This window comes from Agelaius tricolor, unplaced genomic scaffold, assembly GCF_023055355.1.
Source record: "Agelaius tricolor isolate 1412-34295 unplaced genomic scaffold, bAgeTri1.0.p SCAF_11, whole genome shotgun sequence".
In the NCBI taxonomy this organism is placed as follows: Eukaryota; Metazoa; Chordata; class Aves; order Passeriformes; family Icteridae; genus Agelaius; species Agelaius tricolor.
The window spans coordinates 12,441,157-12,457,948 of record NW_027269271.1 but is presented as its reverse complement, the minus strand read 5'-3'; the positions used below and the strand labels follow the sequence as shown (position 1 = coordinate 12,457,948).

Below are 16,792 nucleotides of genomic sequence, written 5' to 3'. Positions count from 1 at the left end.
GGACTTGCCAATTTTCTGTATTCACTGTATTCAGAATATCTTTCATGGCTAGGTCTGGGAGGCTGCTTTTCCCATCAAATTGGCTCTTAACAAATCCAACAAAGTCTTTGTCTTCATTGGATTTGTAAAGAGCTTCAGTGATGATATTTGTCAAGGGTATATAAAATAAAATCAAAATTGAAAAAAGAACTGGATACCTTCTGTGTTCTTGCTTACTCTGACTTTCAGGTTCCAGAAGTTGATTCAGTAATCGAAACTCAGGCTTTTTGTTGTCTTCTGCATTTGTATACACAGCCTTATCTATGTTTATGCACAGACATTATTCATTAAATCTTTATTATTTTATTAGGCCCCTGAGTTGTTTACACCTGAGAGAGCTTGGAAAGCTTTGCAGATAGCAGAGGAAAAGCTTCTTGGTCCATTAGGCATGAAAACCTTAGACCCAGAGTAAGTACAGTAGAGATAAGATCAAGTGGTAATTCCTAAGACAGTAAACAGAAGAGTAGGAATTATTTGATGTAGGGCAGGGGTGGTGGTGATGGTGTGAAATCTTCACTTATACCAATGAAATAAGGCTGCAGGAAGTACATCCAGAACAATTGTTTTGAAGTCTGTGTAATTGATTTCTTTGTATAGGCAGTGGCTGGGTGATTTTGGATGGCTCACAGTAAGCAAGTCAAATTTGGTATCATACCAAAAATGTTGAATTTGCATCTTGGGACATAGAGTGTTTGGTACAGTGCACAGCACTACAGATTGAGTAAAAGTAAAAGGGTAGAATTATGACTCTTAAGTCCTTTCAAGATGTTAATCATTTTCCTACAAATTTAAACTTTATTTGGAATTTCACTGTCATGTAAAGTACAGAACCTATTGGAGACCTCCCTAACTTAACCATCAATAAATGTAAATGACAAGTTTTTTGGTTAATTTCTGTTTTCATTTTTTGTGTATCATTTTTAATTAAGACTTTGTTTGAATAATTTTTTTTTTTTGCAGTGATATGGTGTACTGTGGAGTCTATGATAATGCTCTTGACAATGACAACTACAATGTAGCAAGAGGGTTTAATTATCACCAAGGACCTGTAAGAGCTACTTCCTTCAATTTTAGAGAAAGTGTAGTCATCTTTTCAAACCAACTGCTTTGATAATCATCTCTTTCTTTGTTTAGGAATGGCTGTGGCCAATTGGATATTTTCTTCGTGCCAAACTGTATTTCTCTAGGTTGATTGGTCCAGAGATATATGCAAAAACTGTAGTTATGATTAAGAATGTTCTTTCTCGCCACTACGTTCATCTTGAAAGGTAAGGTAACAACAAACACAGATACAAAATACTGAAAATACCAAGCTAGTGGTATCCACCATCCAAATGCATGTAAGAGTACAGATCTACTGTATAAAGAGGATCTCTTTTCTAGATAGGAAGTTGACTGCTATATGTGCAATTGCAGATCTCAAGTCAGATTTCAAATACAGGTGAGATCTAGTGCCTTTCACAGATTGCAGAATTCCTAATACTTACCCATGTTAAGACTGGGTGAAATAAATCATACACAAAAATTAGCATCTCATTTCATACAAGAAATCAGTTTCAGAAAAAAGTGTCAGTGAGTTATTTTTTAAAAAAACTGAAGTATTTAAAAACAAACTTTGTAGAACATAATAGTTGGAGGGCAAGTAGTGACAGATTAAAATTGCAGCAGATAAAATGATGGAAAATATTGTTAGATTTACTGTGTTCTAAGTGAGAAAATCAGGATTCTGAAGCTGTCATACTAATAACCTTGATTTTCTAAAGAGACAGAGGAACTTGCATTTGGAGTTTTCCGTCAAACCAAACCCACACACTGTTTTTCCTCTTTTGCTATTTTAATTAATAAGGATTTGAGACAAACTAAACTAAACAAAACACCTTGCCCTTGATATCTCTTCTGTATAATCTGTTCTGCAGCACATGAAACATGTATTTATTTGTGCCCAAAAGAGTAATTCAGGACTCATGACAAAAGAGTTTGTCTGACCACACAGGGAAGAAAAAAGAATTTGTGAAGCATTAAAGTAGTGTACTTTTTTTTTTACTTCTCTGTTTTGATACTTTGTTTCTGCACAGAATAATTAATGCAGCAACAGGCTTTATTTGTATATTTGTAAGTGTGCTAGTTTGTTGGAGGAGTTTTTGTTCCTAAGGAGGAAAAGAAGGTTTATGTAAACACGCTGTCTTCCAGCCCTTGTCGCTTTTTAGCAGGATAATCAATTTAAAGTATAGTTTGAATGCTATTGTTATCTCATCTTCCAAATGCACAACTACCAGAATGAGAAACAGAAGCAGTACACCAGTTGTGTAAGTTCAGTTATTATTAGTAGCAGAGAGTCTGCTTTGAAGAGACACTTCCACTACAATTAACAACTGCAGGTGAAAAAAGTATTAGGTCTCAATTATTAAAGGCTATACTATGCTTGTAGCAGAGCAGACTTCTAGTCAAGCTTTTCAGTTTCCTACTGAGCTTATCTTCCAAAAGGCTTTAAAATGAAATGTTCACTTTTTTTTTTTTTCAACCTATAATCTAACAACAGTACTTATTTCTGTTTTCTTTTATCAGATCATCCTGGAAAGGACTTCCAGAACTAACCAATGAGAATGGGCAGTATTGTCCTTTTAGCTGTGAAACTCAGGCCTGGTCAATTGGTGTTATCCTTGAAATCCTTTATGACTTGTAAAAGTTTATTTTGATTGATTTGGTGAAACTTCTGTGGTCTTGTTATTGGGCATAAATGAACACTTGGCTTACACTGCAAGGGAAATTAACTGTTTTGCACAATCGCTTAAGTTGTATCCTGACTTTCAGAGATGCTGAATGCCAGCAGCTTCTGTGCCCTATAACTGTGTGGGGCTTAGGTGTTTTGAAAATCAGGGCATGACAATAAAATAAAACTGCAGTGCACACTCGATGCAGCAACTTTTAGTAAGGAGCAATTTCAAGAATATGCACAAACTTAATTTTAAGTAGCGTTGGTTTTTTAGCCTTTTCAAAACAAAATCTTAATGTAACAAAGTAAATTTTCTCCTTCCTGAGCTAAAAATAAGCTGCACAGCTCTTATGTTTTTTTTCTTCGTCTCTTAAAGAGTAAATGGATGTTTTTGCAAATGCATGCTTAAGGGGGAGTAGACTAACCTCTAGCTTTCTAAGTTTGGTATGCTTTGTGCTCTAGCACCTTGCATTAATGAAGGCATAATATGTTATCTCTCCATTGAACTGTACAATGGGGATGTTTCTGTATGTGTTCAATTGAACACTCCACTAAGCAACCACAGAAATCAAGTGTATGAATACTGTAATAAATCAACTTTTGAAGTTATATATAAAATTTTAAAAACTTTACTTTGAGAGTTAAGCAATAACGAGGTAACATCCTATGTTAATCTGTCTTTAGATTTATTTAAATACCATGAGCCATATAGCAAACCTGTTTTTTCATTTATATCTGGTTTTCACCATGGCTAAAAGAAGTGTGCATACAGTGCACAGCCTATATGTTAGGGAAGGCCAAAGTGCTTGACTGCTTATGAAATTAATTTATTGAAGAGATAGGGTCACCTGAGCCCTTCTTTCTTGGGAAAATCCTAGCTCTATTAATCAGGTAGAAATGCTTAACACAATGGGAAGACATAGTAGCCTACTATCAGAGAGGAGAATATGAGGCTTCTGGACCTTCTGAAATTGCACCAATAACAATAAGCATACTGTGTGGTGTCCTTTGGGAACAATCCAGTGAACATGATGCAAAACATGTTTTTTCATATTTGGATGCCTGCATGTCCTTATTAAGTTCAGGGTTCACAAACTGAGAGGAGAGCAGTTGGTAATTCTTAAACTCTTCGTACAATTTTTTCATCTTAGTGCAATAAACAGGCAGAGAGTGAGGTTGACAACACCTCCCACACCACAAGGCAAAAAAGCAAAAGCACTATTTCTGAATGTTAAACAACATATGCTGAAAAAATAAATACAGGATGTAATTTTAATGCACTAAAACACAGATCAAGGTTTTATCATGTCTGTACTTTAAAGTTTCTGTATTCTGTCTAAAGTACAGTGCACATGCTGTCTTGTTCAGGGAGATGTATTTCAGGTAGATACTGTAAGGGCAAGTTAACTGGTTCAAGAGATAAATTGTAGCAAGTGGCTATACTCATATACTCATTAACCTTTGCTTGAAAGGTTAATAAGGATTTTAACTCCCTTGCTCAAGTGTTCAGTCTTTAGAAGTTAGGAATGGGTAACGTCTATATGATACCTGAACTTTTGAGCTGCAGTACATGGGTTGGGAATTTTTTATTTTCTCAACACAATGCATAAGAAATGTCAATTGATCAAAAATGTTACTGAAATGTCAGCTACAGATTATTTTTTTAATGTGCAAGAGGCATAGAAAGTATTTTTCATACTGCACTGAACTTTCCAAAATTCTTGATAATTATATTGAAGTTTCTGTCCTACTGTTTCACTAGCTTTACTGTTTTCCTGGATACTTATTTCTTGTCTATTATATCAAGGTATGTTTTATGGCTCCTGTGGCTTTGAAAGCAGGAACAAAATGGCAGAAAAGAATTTCTTCTTACTTCATGAAAACATTTTAAAATTGGAAGTGAAGCTTAAGAGCTATAACTGTTGAAGATTTCCACCAGGGGTCAAAATTATATTCATTGGCAATAACACTCTTTAAGTGTTGGGAAAAAAAACATGAGTAATTTTTCATCAAAACCTTCCTATGCTATGTACAGATTGCTTTCCAGTTTTGCAACCTGCACTGCTGATAGAGACTGCATATTTGTCACTGCTAGGGTTTTTTTCCTAATTTAATAGTAAAATTTTAAAGATAAATCACCACTGTGTACACAAAAATACATATGTTATGAAACTTCTAAACATGCCCATTTATAATGTTGCTTCTGCACTGATTAGTTGAGCATAGTTTTAGTGACAAATATTTTAAATAGGGAAAAAATATGTATTGGTTGACTTTGCTGTTAAGTAGCAACAAAAGTAAGATTTATGGTTATTAACTTTCTTGGGGGGTGGTGGTTTATTGGTTTTGGGGTTTTTTTCTTTTTTTTTTCCTCAAAAAGCTACTCAACACTTTGTCAAGCCAGACAGTTTAAAAATGAAGAGGGAAGAAAACAGTGTTAACTTTGAACATAAAATGAGCTGATATCCATATAGATCAAGTCATTATCCCCTAAAAATAGCTGACTTATATTGACTGATCCTGAGCTGTATCATTATCATTTATAGTTTACACTCAAGGACTTGCAGTAATGCAAACTTATGATTGGTAAAATAGAATTAAACTAAATAACTCAGTGAGAACTGTGCATCCATTGTGTTCCAGTTGGTGCTTCTTGATCTATGTTATATTAAGAATTGGTTTTCCTCCCAGTTGAAATAACTTAATTGTTACCAATGCTCACACAGTTAATAGCTCTTGATTTATTCAAAGATTATTAACTTGAGAATTCAAGTAAACTAATGTATCATTCTCACACTGCATGTTGTAATGTAAAATGGAAACATGAGCTTTACATGTCTGTCTATCACAGCAGCAACTGATTTTAGAAAATGTCATTATTCATTTCTGAAATGCACAAAATAAAATTCTTTAATTCAGAGTTAACCTTTTCTTGTGATTTTTTTTTAAAAAGGTCAAACTTTGCAGTTGATGTTGCTTGTTCACTTCTTGCAGTTTACCCACAATGGAGAGATTGTTAACTCCTCAAGGTGAATGTTAAAATGTGCTAACAACACTTACTACAAAAACAGCAGCTTATTAGGAAAAAAGCATAAATCTGAGATTCTTATGTTGGTGTCAGTATCAGCTGCCCTAGCTGAGTTGAAGTGGGTTTGGGTTAGCAGACCTTCTGCTATGCATGTTTATATAATTTCAGTTACAGTATTGCAGCTTCATTAAGACAACAGTCTTGATTAACTGATTTACAGATACCCAAGTGACACAGTGATTCACTTTTGGAGTAAAACTCCTATCGCTATGGAGAAGGCATTTTCACTTCTCAGCTCTGCCTTGTAAAATCAAAGTCTCACAGCATAGGTGCCTGGTATACTGAATATGTTTTGCAGTGTCCCCATTTCATTCCATGCTTTATAAAATAGGATTTTTTCTAATTCTCTATTCAAGCATTTTCTTTAGGAAGTAGTTTATTATTCTATGTATAAACTTTTAATAAGTATTCTATTGAAAAATGGGTAAGGAAATGTAAAAATGACAAGTCACTGAGGTGTTGGGGGGCATTGGTAAGGTCAGAGCTGCCACCTCAGCCCTCAGGGCACCTCAGGCAGCTCAGTCGGGGAACAGATGGGTAAAATGTTATTGGTGGCTGGAAGGTTTCTCTTGAAAGGTGCTCTGGAGCTTGCCGATGGCAACTGGGGAAGCGCCTGCGGTCAGGACGCCTCACACAGCCCGCGTTGCTGTGTGAGGTGAGGCAAGACCCTCAAGCCCGTCGATTTCGCCACTCTGGAGGGCTTCCCCCGCCGGGCGGCTGGGGCGAGGGCCCGGCGGGCCCGCGGGCACACGGCCCCAGCCCGGCCGGGGCTGCCGGGCCCTTAGCGGCGGGACGGGCCTCAGGGGGGCTCTGCCCACACCGCCGGCTGCGGCGGCTCAGCCGCGCTCTGCTTGGAAAAAACGGCGAAACCTGCCCCAGCTGACAGCTTGTTTTGCTTTTTGAGTGTGCCTGGAAACAGTTCCAAGGAAAGTGTACTTGCCCGTGAGCATCATGGGGTTTGTGCAAACTTGGGAGCTTGTACGCCTGGTGTTTAGTGTAGCAGTACAAGGGAGAGATCAGCTGTATTCACATTCTGCCAGATTTGCCTGTGCATTGGTATTTCTCAGAAGTTACTGACGAAATTAAAACAGAGGCTTCCCAGTTCTGAATTTTGCATCAAAGTGCAGGTGACCAAGTGGACCAATGCCTATTTTTAATGGGGAGTGTTGATCTTAGAGTGGCTGAAGGAGGCGCTAAGTTGACTGTTAATTGTTTTAGTGATAGCTGTTTTTTACGGGGTCAGATTCTGAAGCAGAATTAATGTGTGGTGGTACAAAACCTGAGAATAATATCGAAAGCAGACTGTGGCTAGTCAGGCGGCAGTCTGAGCCACCTGACTAGTCACAGTCTGCTTTCCAGGCTCTTGTGCTTCTGCAGGCACTTGTGCAGTCCCATTGGCCTGTGACACGTTTGTCTCATTGTCTATTACCTGCTTGAACCTGTTTCTTTCAGAAATCTTAATCTCCAACATGTGTCTGTTCTGTTTGCAACCTTTCACCAACAGGCAGCTGTTCACCCTATGAATAATAATCTCAGCATATTACACAAAGTTCAATACCACTGACTATATTTGACAAATAATAAACTTGTTCAATTCACATAAGCCTATGCAATCTGTGAGATCCATGAGCACTTCCCTTCCTTTTTGTGTGCCACAGCAATATATCAGTACAACTTCAGATAGAGAGACTATGCTTCATATAGTGCCTTTTTGCAAAGAGAATGAAAACTGGCCATGAAAGAAGAGAATAATGCTGCAGCCTGGCAAGGGTCTTAAGTTGGATGATGTGGACTCCAGATACTAAAGGAGGTAAGTTTTTTTTTTTTGAGTTCTGTATTTCTGAGTTGACTGGCAAGTAAACCAGAGCTTAATTTTGTGTGGTGGTGAGAAACATAAGATGACGTCTTCTAATCAGATCTAAAGGAAGATACTTGCAGTCACATGGTTTACAGACTTATAAGTACAATTATTTTAAAACATGATGCTCTAGATGCTCTAGAGTAGGATTAAATTATAATAGTGGGAGTATTTTTAAGGTGGTTTTTAGAGTCACAACCACATAATTTGAGAAAGCTGAAAGATTAATTCTTGCAAGTGACGTCTCAAGGAGAAGGTCTCTACAAAATGAACAATCTGTTCATTTGTGGGATACATTCAGGGGCTGTTTTTAAAATTTCTTTGTAATTGGTTTTATGGCCACTGTCTATAGGGGGCCTGGATGCAACCTAGACCTGGAGAGGGATACCTGTTTTAACAGTATGCAATGAGAAATGGGTTCCAAATGCAGGAGTGGGGCTCCCACCTGCTTGTGAAACACCCTGAGGAGCAGCCAGATAATGAGCTAATAGTGTCTTAGAGCAGTCGTTGGAGGGCAATAGTGGGTTAAGTGTTGCCAAGATGTGTTGCAGTATTATACCTAAGGAGAACTTAGGGTAGGATTTTGGGGTTAGTTAGTGTGTGAATTTTGTTGATATGAATGACTGATAAAGTGTCAGGGATGACATGTTAGAAGGGATCTTACTTGAATGTCTGGTAATCCAGGGACTAGCAGGGTGGGCTGGAGGTGAACACCTCAGTAGAAAGCTGGGGATGATGCGGTAAGAATGGTGCATCTCCCTGTTATAGACAGAAATTAACATTTTCAGCCTGGCAGCAGAGGGTGGCGCCAGTTAGCCCCTGTGGCCCTGCTGGGCCGGCCCATTCAGCCCCGGCTCCCGCCAGGGCTCTGCATTCCCGCACAGCTACACTCGCTGTGCTGGCCCTTATAACGGCTCAAGTCTCCTTTCCTGCACGTCAAAATCATAATTAAATGTTTATAAAATGTTTCATTGATATATGCTTATGTGGGAGAAGTGGGAAAGGAATACATCTTTGATGGTTTAGTGACAGCTTGATTTTTTAAAGGGATAACTGGAACTAATTAATATTTCAGTATTAAAAGATCCAGTAATCTATTTCTGTGTTAATGCAAAGTTCAAGAGTCTATTTATGTCCTAAAAATGGGAAATGTTAGGATAGGAAACCAGCTGTATGTTAAGCATTTATTTATTATTTGCATCATAGTTCATTTAGTGCTTCTGTAATTGCCGGCAATTTTTTTCTGTTTCCTTAAATGCTTGTTTATGCACACCAAAAAAAAATTAATATGAAAATTGAAAATAATTCTGCCTGGGCAATCTTTCACTATAACTGTGAGTATTTTAACTTAAGTATGTTGTTACATGGATATTTTTTAGTGGCAGTCATTGTGTGTTTAACGGGCTGCATTTTCTAGCAGTTATTCCACTTGTTGAAGCTGGATGGGAACACCCACATGTTCAAGATAATTTTGTAATTTGTAAAGCCTGTAATCAGACCTAGTGGGACAGCTGTTCAAGAGCTGGTTTTGTTTTCTTGTAATGGCTGTCTGGCTAGTACTGCTAGAGGTCTCCCTGCAGGCCTCTGCAGGGCCAGGTTCATGTGTTTGGAGCTGTTAGGTTACTGCAGAGCTTTTCCAAGGCCTCCAGACACCATTTGGTTGAGTTTAAGAACTAGATGCTGCTATCACCTGAATGAGAGTAAATCTAGAGTAATTTAATTTCTATGCCTTGAATAATTACAGGTTTATTTTTGCACAATTTTGTCTTTAGACCGTTTACACACCTTTGCAAACAGGATTTAAAAGCATAAATCAGGTGTAGCAATGCAATGCAGTTGTTTATTCCAGGGTAGGGGGTCTGTACTGTGCTGGGGTTCATTGTCACTATAGGTTCCTTACAGCAGTTTCCCCCTCATGCAGAGAGGTGTTGTGCCTTCCTTGTAGGTACCTTTGCTGGAGTGTAACAGAACATACTCTAAATTCTGCTGTAGTCCCAAAAATCTGGTAAAATTTTGTACTTTGGATTTATCAAATTGCTGAAGACATTCTCTTCAGGAAGGTTAAAAGCAAATAAAACCTAGTTGAGGATCAGGGGGCAGGGAGTGATAGTGGTAGCAGTAGACAGGTGTTCCTCTGGTTATTTCCATCAGGTTTTCAAATAAGACCTTATAAAAATTCCTTAAAAGCACTAGGATTTGGAAATTTGTGTTATTAGAAATTCTTGTTTTGTCTGTGCTGGAGGATTGAGCAGAGAAGTCTGAAAGTTATAATATTTAAAAAGTCAATGTTTATTACTTTGTAGCTGAGATAAGAACCCTTCAGTTAGGTAATTAAGCATTTCTTCCAAATTTCAGCAGATACTTTTTATTGGTTGTGAAGTAATTGTTCTAAACTGGATATTGATGTTAAATGTCATCTTGCTTCATATCTGTCTCCCTGATTTCATTTAACAAAAAAGGCTCCATGTAATTGTGGGGAGTGGGTGTTTCTGTGTCTACTGCCATCCAAATTACAAAGCACTTCAACATTTCTTTAGAGAGAGAGCTGCAGTATAGCTCTTTCAAAAAGAATCTCTTGGAGGGCAGAACCCCAGTGTTTGAATTTTAACTTAATGTTTGACTGTCTGAAGAGCGACCCTACTGCTTGGTGGTCAGTGAATCCTTCAGGAAGGTCAGAGATGGGTGATGGTTGAGGATGGGTTATGACAGAAAGGGAGAGTGACTTCTAAGTGAACATCCAAGAGAGACAAGGAGGATGTTTCCTCAACTGTGAAGTGTTTCAAAAGGAGGAAGCAGGAGAGAGAGGAAGTTCTGATTTCTGGTGTGTCTGCATGCTGTAGTACAGCAAAAATGATGGAGAGGGGGAGGCTGCAGTTTACCTCAGTCTGGGCCTCCTGGCTTGTCTGTATGACCCTGTGTTTCAGTGGAGCAGACAGCACAGCCACAGGGCTCTACTGCTGTTACACCAGAATGCAGCACTGCCCTGACCAGGAGCTCTGACCACTGAAGGGAACAGCAGCTTGAGGAACTAGTTGTAACCACAGATGAATTTCCAAACTTATTTCAATTATCACCTGGTTTTCACTTCTGAGCACTAGAAAATTTTGAAATATTGAAATCTCATGGGGAGGAGAACTCCTGTAGGGGCTGAAGAAACATTTTTTACTTGGCTGAAGTGAAAAATTGGCATTATTTTTTCAGCCCTATTTCCACCTCTTCAGCCAGTTCACTATGGTGTCTTAAAGCAGACTCAATTTCTCTATCTTTCACCCTTCCTCAGCATAGCTAAAATGCTACTGTGAATTTCATCCAGAAGTCATCAAAATCCCTGGAAATGTAAGTACTACATCAGACTCAAAGGTTTTATGTGCTTGAATGTAACATTTTAAAGTCTTTTGATGTCATATACAGAAGGTAATTCAGAATAATAATTGTTGTAATAGTATATTTTGTCTCATAAATTTAGTTCTCAGCGTACTCTCTTTAATTTGCTATAATTATATACTCAATGTGCTGCTAATAAATACACTCTTTCAACATGCATCTGTTTGATGTATATATATTTTCAAACATGGGGGAAGCAGTACAAGCCAAGGATACTATATCTTTAGCATTTTTCACTATGAATGCTTTGTTAAATACCATGTTACATTTCTTTTCAGGAAACTGACATAAGGATGCTTTGAAATAGGATGGTAAATAGTTGTGACAGAGATTAGTACACACCACTCACACTTGTATGTTTCCAGTGCTAAAAATTTAAGGATTGCTCTGAATTAACTGAAGGGGCATTGGCATAGTATGCAGGTGTCTCTGTGCCCTTATCTTGCCTTCTTAGAAATTGTGGTTGCTGCACTCTGAGAACTTTTGGTGGACACGCTTCCTTTTGGAAAGTTTTCATCTTTGTTTCTTGCTTGTTCATTTTCACTGTCCCTCACAATTAATCAATAACTACTTTCTGCTGAAAATAAGAATGCTGGTAACCCAAATCCTACTTAGCTGAATCTGTCCTCTAAGGTAAGAACCGTTGGTTTTGCTGCCACTGTTGCATGTGATTTCTAAATGCTGCTTCCATTGCTGGGGGTACTATTAAAAGAAAAAACCCTCCTGTTGCTAACACATGGATGAGGAGTGACTGGTAATGAGTCATAATTTTAGACAGCAGCAAGTTCAGCAGAACACAGACATTTAAACACGGGAAGTCCAGAATTAGTTTCCCACCTGTACAGTGTTAATTCTGCCTGCTTAGGTCACTCCCACTGTGCCCCAGTAACACTGATGTTTTGTCTGAACACAGCCCTTCTCAGGAGATGCTTCTGTCTGCCCTGTTGGCAGGATCCACCTGTATGTGCTTGATCTGTAATCCCACTGTATGTTTGCCAGGGATTATACAGCCCTTCACACCATGCCAAATCTCACCATGCTTTGCAGCAGACCTGCAGGTCTGCTGTGTCTTTAAATAGCACTACCTGTCTATATTTTACTTCTACACAGGTTGATTTTTTAAAAAAATATTCCATAATTTATATCTTTGGATGTGTAGACCACAAGTTTATCTACTACTCTAAAAAACCACATTTCTATTACTGTTACTGGAAGCCACACACTCCTACCTTTGTTTTACTTCCATATCAATAGAGAAAGCATTGGAAATATTTTTAAAAATTACCTAAAAACCTCTCTTGTTTCTGTGAAGCTTATATTTGAAGTTGAAAGTATCTAGCTCCACTGCTAAATAATGTGGACTAACTATCTAGGAGATGTATGTTCTTCCTCAGGTACTTCTGACTTGAGATGGGTTTCCATTTTCTTTTTACCCTTTTCCTATGCTGTGTTGCAGCCCTTTCTTCATTTTCAGTTGTATTACTTCACTTGAAATAATGTTGGGAACTATTTCAAGCACTTTGTGGTGTGGGTGTTTGACCCATTTACAGCAGAGCTGCAAAAGCACATTTGTGCCTCAGCAGTGCACATGGCACAGTGACTGTGGCTGTAGCACCTGGGATAATGTATTTCTTGAGTGGCTGTGGAAATTCTCCCTCAGTGCTTCGTGAATCACTACAGAGTGGTGAATCACTGCAAAGTGGTCCTTAGACAACTGACCTTGAGTTGACTCTCCCAAATATTTTCACTCACTAAACCTAATTAAAAGATGCATTAAGGATATTTATATTGCTGTATCTCTATAATTACAGTTGCTATAAGGATGCTATTCTTTTGTGAAAGGGTGATAAGATGTTAATAAATAGCCTCTCTTTCATACTGAGGATAGCATCATACTAAGCTTGAAGGTCTTTATAATAATGGATTATAGTAAATTAATACTTCATAAGGAAGATTATGTATCATAATTGTATTCAAATGTATCACAAAAATAATGCATTCTGTAAGGAATTTATTTAGTAGATGGAACACCAGATTGCAGGAACCCAAGAAAACTTATTCATCAGCCCTCGTGAGCAGAAGTGCCCTGATTGTAGTGATCTGATGGTCCTAGGAAGTCAGGGCAGTAGTTCTTAGTGCAGAGCAAAAATTAGAGGACTAACAACTTAATTTGTGGGACATGCTACACAGTACCTGTTTACCCTGGCTCTCTGTACGCCCAATCATGACAGGTCTAGCCCAGCAGGGAGGGACTCTGTACCCACAACAGCCTTGATGGTCAGCAGCTTCTCTGTGGAACCATCCTAACAAAAAGATCCCACTAAAGACCAGGAGTGGCCTAGGCCTTCACTCCTTGGGAATATAAAACATTAGATCAGAAATGTCATGGAGCTCAGTTTCTGGTTTTGTCCAAGTTATTTTGTATCTCATGGGTATTACAGGCTTTCACATTTCATATATTCCCTGTTTTATATTGTGAGCTTAACATCTAGTGCATCCTGTCCTTCTGGTAGAAAGCTCTGTGACTCTGACTGTTCCCTCCGTGAGAGTCACCTCCTTCTCCTCCCTGACCTCTGGCTAAATGGAGGAGTGGATTGCTAGCAGAGGAATGTAACACTTCCAATTTGCCAGGTAGGCGGTAATTGCTGCGTTCCAAAGAGGTTACCACAGCAACCCCCTCAGAGATACACGCAGTGCACTCTGCTTCCAGAGTTTGTTAACGTTATAAATCATGTTCAGTGTATACTTGCTATATTCTAACTTACCTGTTTAAACTCCAAGGAAAACACAAATAAATAGGTATCTGTTTTCTCAGGTGACCAGCTTCTCACATTAGTTTTCCCTACCAGTCCTAATAGAAAGTAATTATTATGATCTCAGCCATTTCCTTTTCCTCACCTTCCTATTTTCCATTACACAACTATAATTAGTATTGATTATACCTAATTAGGATTCATTGTGCTTCAAAGGTTTAATACTTGGTCTTTGGCCCTAAAAGGTGATAATCTTACATTTAGGCTTAACATCATGAGTAATACAAGAGACAAGGGGAAAATCAAATGCAAGGACAAGAGCGACTACTTCAAAAACACATGATCTTTTCCTTAGTTAATGAGCTAGTTATCTGTAATTTAGTAAAGTGTAAGTTCAAAGCATTTTCTTGGCTAGTATATGGAAGGGAATAGTACTAGTGTGAAGCTTATTTATTTATTTCAGAAAAATGTGCTGTCTTGAGGGCAGCAGTATTTTTCTGTATAGCACACATGAACTTTACTGGTCTTGTAAATTGCTTGGCTTGTTTACACACCAGGGACTCCCTTTTCCATTGCACAAAAAGGTACCCAATGAGTCATGTTCCCTGTAAAACGGGCATGTTTAGATGCCCATCCCTCACCTGTTTGCAGCTCTTGGTTGTTAATTCAGTTAATTTCTGCATTTTCTTCTATGTTCTTGTCTTTGTGTGCACTTTATATCCAGGGTCATGTGACACTGAAACGATGACAGGATTTTGTAAGCTGCATTCCCGTTTTCCTCCAAAACAGATTCTCCTCTTCAAAATACTAGGACTTGTGTGTATTCTCATGTTATTAGTTTATCTAGGAAGTCACATGTCATTGTTAACATTGTTAACATTTTGCCTTATCCTGAAAAAGGGAGACTAAAGAACCTGATTCTTGACTACTCAAGGAAAAAAAAGGATTTCGTAGCCTAGTTAAAATTATGGTCTATAGAAATGAAAATTTTCTGGCTCGGTCTATAGGAGTGAAAATTTTGGCCTGGTAAATCAAGCCTCAGGACTGAAAGTCTTGCCAGAAGAGTATGAAGGTTTACAAATTGACTTTGCCAATAGGAATTTGGTACAAGGTACAGCTCACACAGGAAAACCATGTTCTTTCTGATGGAAGAGTCAGTGATGATGTAGGAAATACTTTAGGAATGAATAAATTTATAGGTCAAAAAGCCTCTGTAGACATGCTTGGTCTTCAGCCTCTAGATCCATTGTCTCTTATTCTGCTAACTGTAGTGAGCAGTGTTTGCAAGCTAGAGCTACTTGCATTACTAAAGCATGTATTACATTAGTTGCTCTGAGTCTTTGTCTGTTACAAATTCTATTACTGTACTTCTATTAATACTATCTCTTACCATGCAATAGGAATCCCAAACAGAAGCCAGGTTCTTTTGTTTTGATGATGAATTTGTGGGCATTGTGGGGATTGTGTTGGGAAGCATTATTAAGTTCTATCTCAGTCAAACAATTGCAGAATGGTGAGAAGTGCCTGAAAATGTAGATGTTCTAAATATACTGCACTTCTAATTAAGTATTTCAGATATGATTCCAGGAATATTTACTATTTTGAAATAAAAGCGAGACATTGTTCCAGCTGCTAGGAACTGACTATTTATAGAAAGTGAGTTGGTTTTTTTCTTGTAGCAGATTTCAAATTCACCATGAAAAAAATGTTATAAATACTGAACAAAAATTGTTACCTGACTATTCCATTTGAAAGGGAAAACTCTGTGCAACGCAGGTGACATGAGAACACATCCTGTGGTGACTTCTCACTGCTATGAAGAGTGAAAGGAAGGGCTTGGGAAACAGGGAATACCTCTGGAACTATCTAGACTCTGATTGACTGACAAGTCCTCAGTGCCAAGATGCATGTCCCAGTTCTGGTACAGCTAGAGAAGACCTGTAAATACTTAATAACAATCAACTCCTTCTACTGAGAAAGGCCACAGTAAAACAGTTTCTTACTGGGCTTCTCTTGGGCCTTCCAAGTGTATATCAGAAAATTAATATATTTATATTAAGGCTTTCTCTGGAAGCCCCAAGAAGCCCCTTGTGTGGATTATGATGCCACAAGCAAACATAACCCTTGTTTCACTAAGCTTACTAAATCTTCTTGCAAACATTTTTTTTATTTATCTAGTAAGTGTCTTTTTATTTTTACAAATTTAAAGAGTCAAAATGATGGAAATGATAATTAATTATCAAATGAAATAAATTACTCAGCCTAGTAGGAATTTAATCCAATAGATTAAATTCCATGCACCATCTCCATGTTACCCACTTGCTCTGGCTCATCAGTAGCTGCTGCAATAAACACAAGAGAAATCTTTCACTAAGTGTTTTTCACTAAATCTTTGTGTTCAGGTCACAAAAGTAAGGTATTTTAGATGAATGAGTGAAGCAACTTCCAGACTCTAAAATATTTTAATAGTCATTTGCATTTAGAAAAAATGTAAAAATAGATTGCCACCAGGAATTTATTTAACTTACACACAGAAGAGTCCTTCTTGATACCATATGACAACTATCTCTCAATAGAAGAGTGTGAACAGCTAGTGAGAGATGCTAACTTGGCATAATTAACCTGGTGGATCAGGCAGAACTTGGCACAGTATAGTTATTGCCAAGGCTAGATGCACTAGAATGACCTCTGCAAAGTACCTTTAAAAAAAGGGGAATAAGATAGATTTTGTGAAATTCATGAATGCAAATGCTTCAGGAGGGATGTGAAATGTACTCCTGGTCTGAGCTATAGCTTTTACATAGGTGCAGACAGACCTTGCTTAGAATCAGGAGGGCTGCCTGAGATGGAGCTGCCCTAATCAGTTATCTACTCCGGACTACAGTTTGCATTCTCAGATTCCATCTTGGATCATTAAAATCTCCTCACTGAATTTTTGTTAGAAGTATTACTTGGCA

The 16,792-nt window shown here is 38.0% G+C and overlaps 1 protein-coding gene across 6 annotated transcripts in view; it reads left to right on the top strand.

The window, feature by feature from the left end:
- AGL (amylo-alpha-1,6-glucosidase and 4-alpha-glucanotransferase) overlaps nt 1–5,677 on the top strand; it is a 34,444-nt gene extending 28,767 nt beyond the window's left edge. For 5 of the 6 annotated variants that reach the window (XM_071436173.1, XM_071436175.1, XM_071436172.1 and 2 more), the window contains exons 31-34: nt 350–447; nt 1,000–1,087; nt 1,174–1,307; nt 2,605–5,677. In XM_071436173.1, the coding sequence (XP_071292274.1) occupies nt 350–447; nt 1,000–1,087; nt 1,174–1,307; nt 2,605–2,722 (438 nt within the window). In that variant the 3' untranslated portion in view covers nt 2,723–5,677. Of the gene's footprint in view, nt 1–349; nt 448–999; nt 1,088–1,173; nt 1,308–2,604 lie in introns of those variants that run through there. The other variant, XR_011680572.1, reaches the window with a different exon arrangement.
- The last annotated feature ends 11,115 nt before the right edge of the window (nt 5,678–16,792 follow it).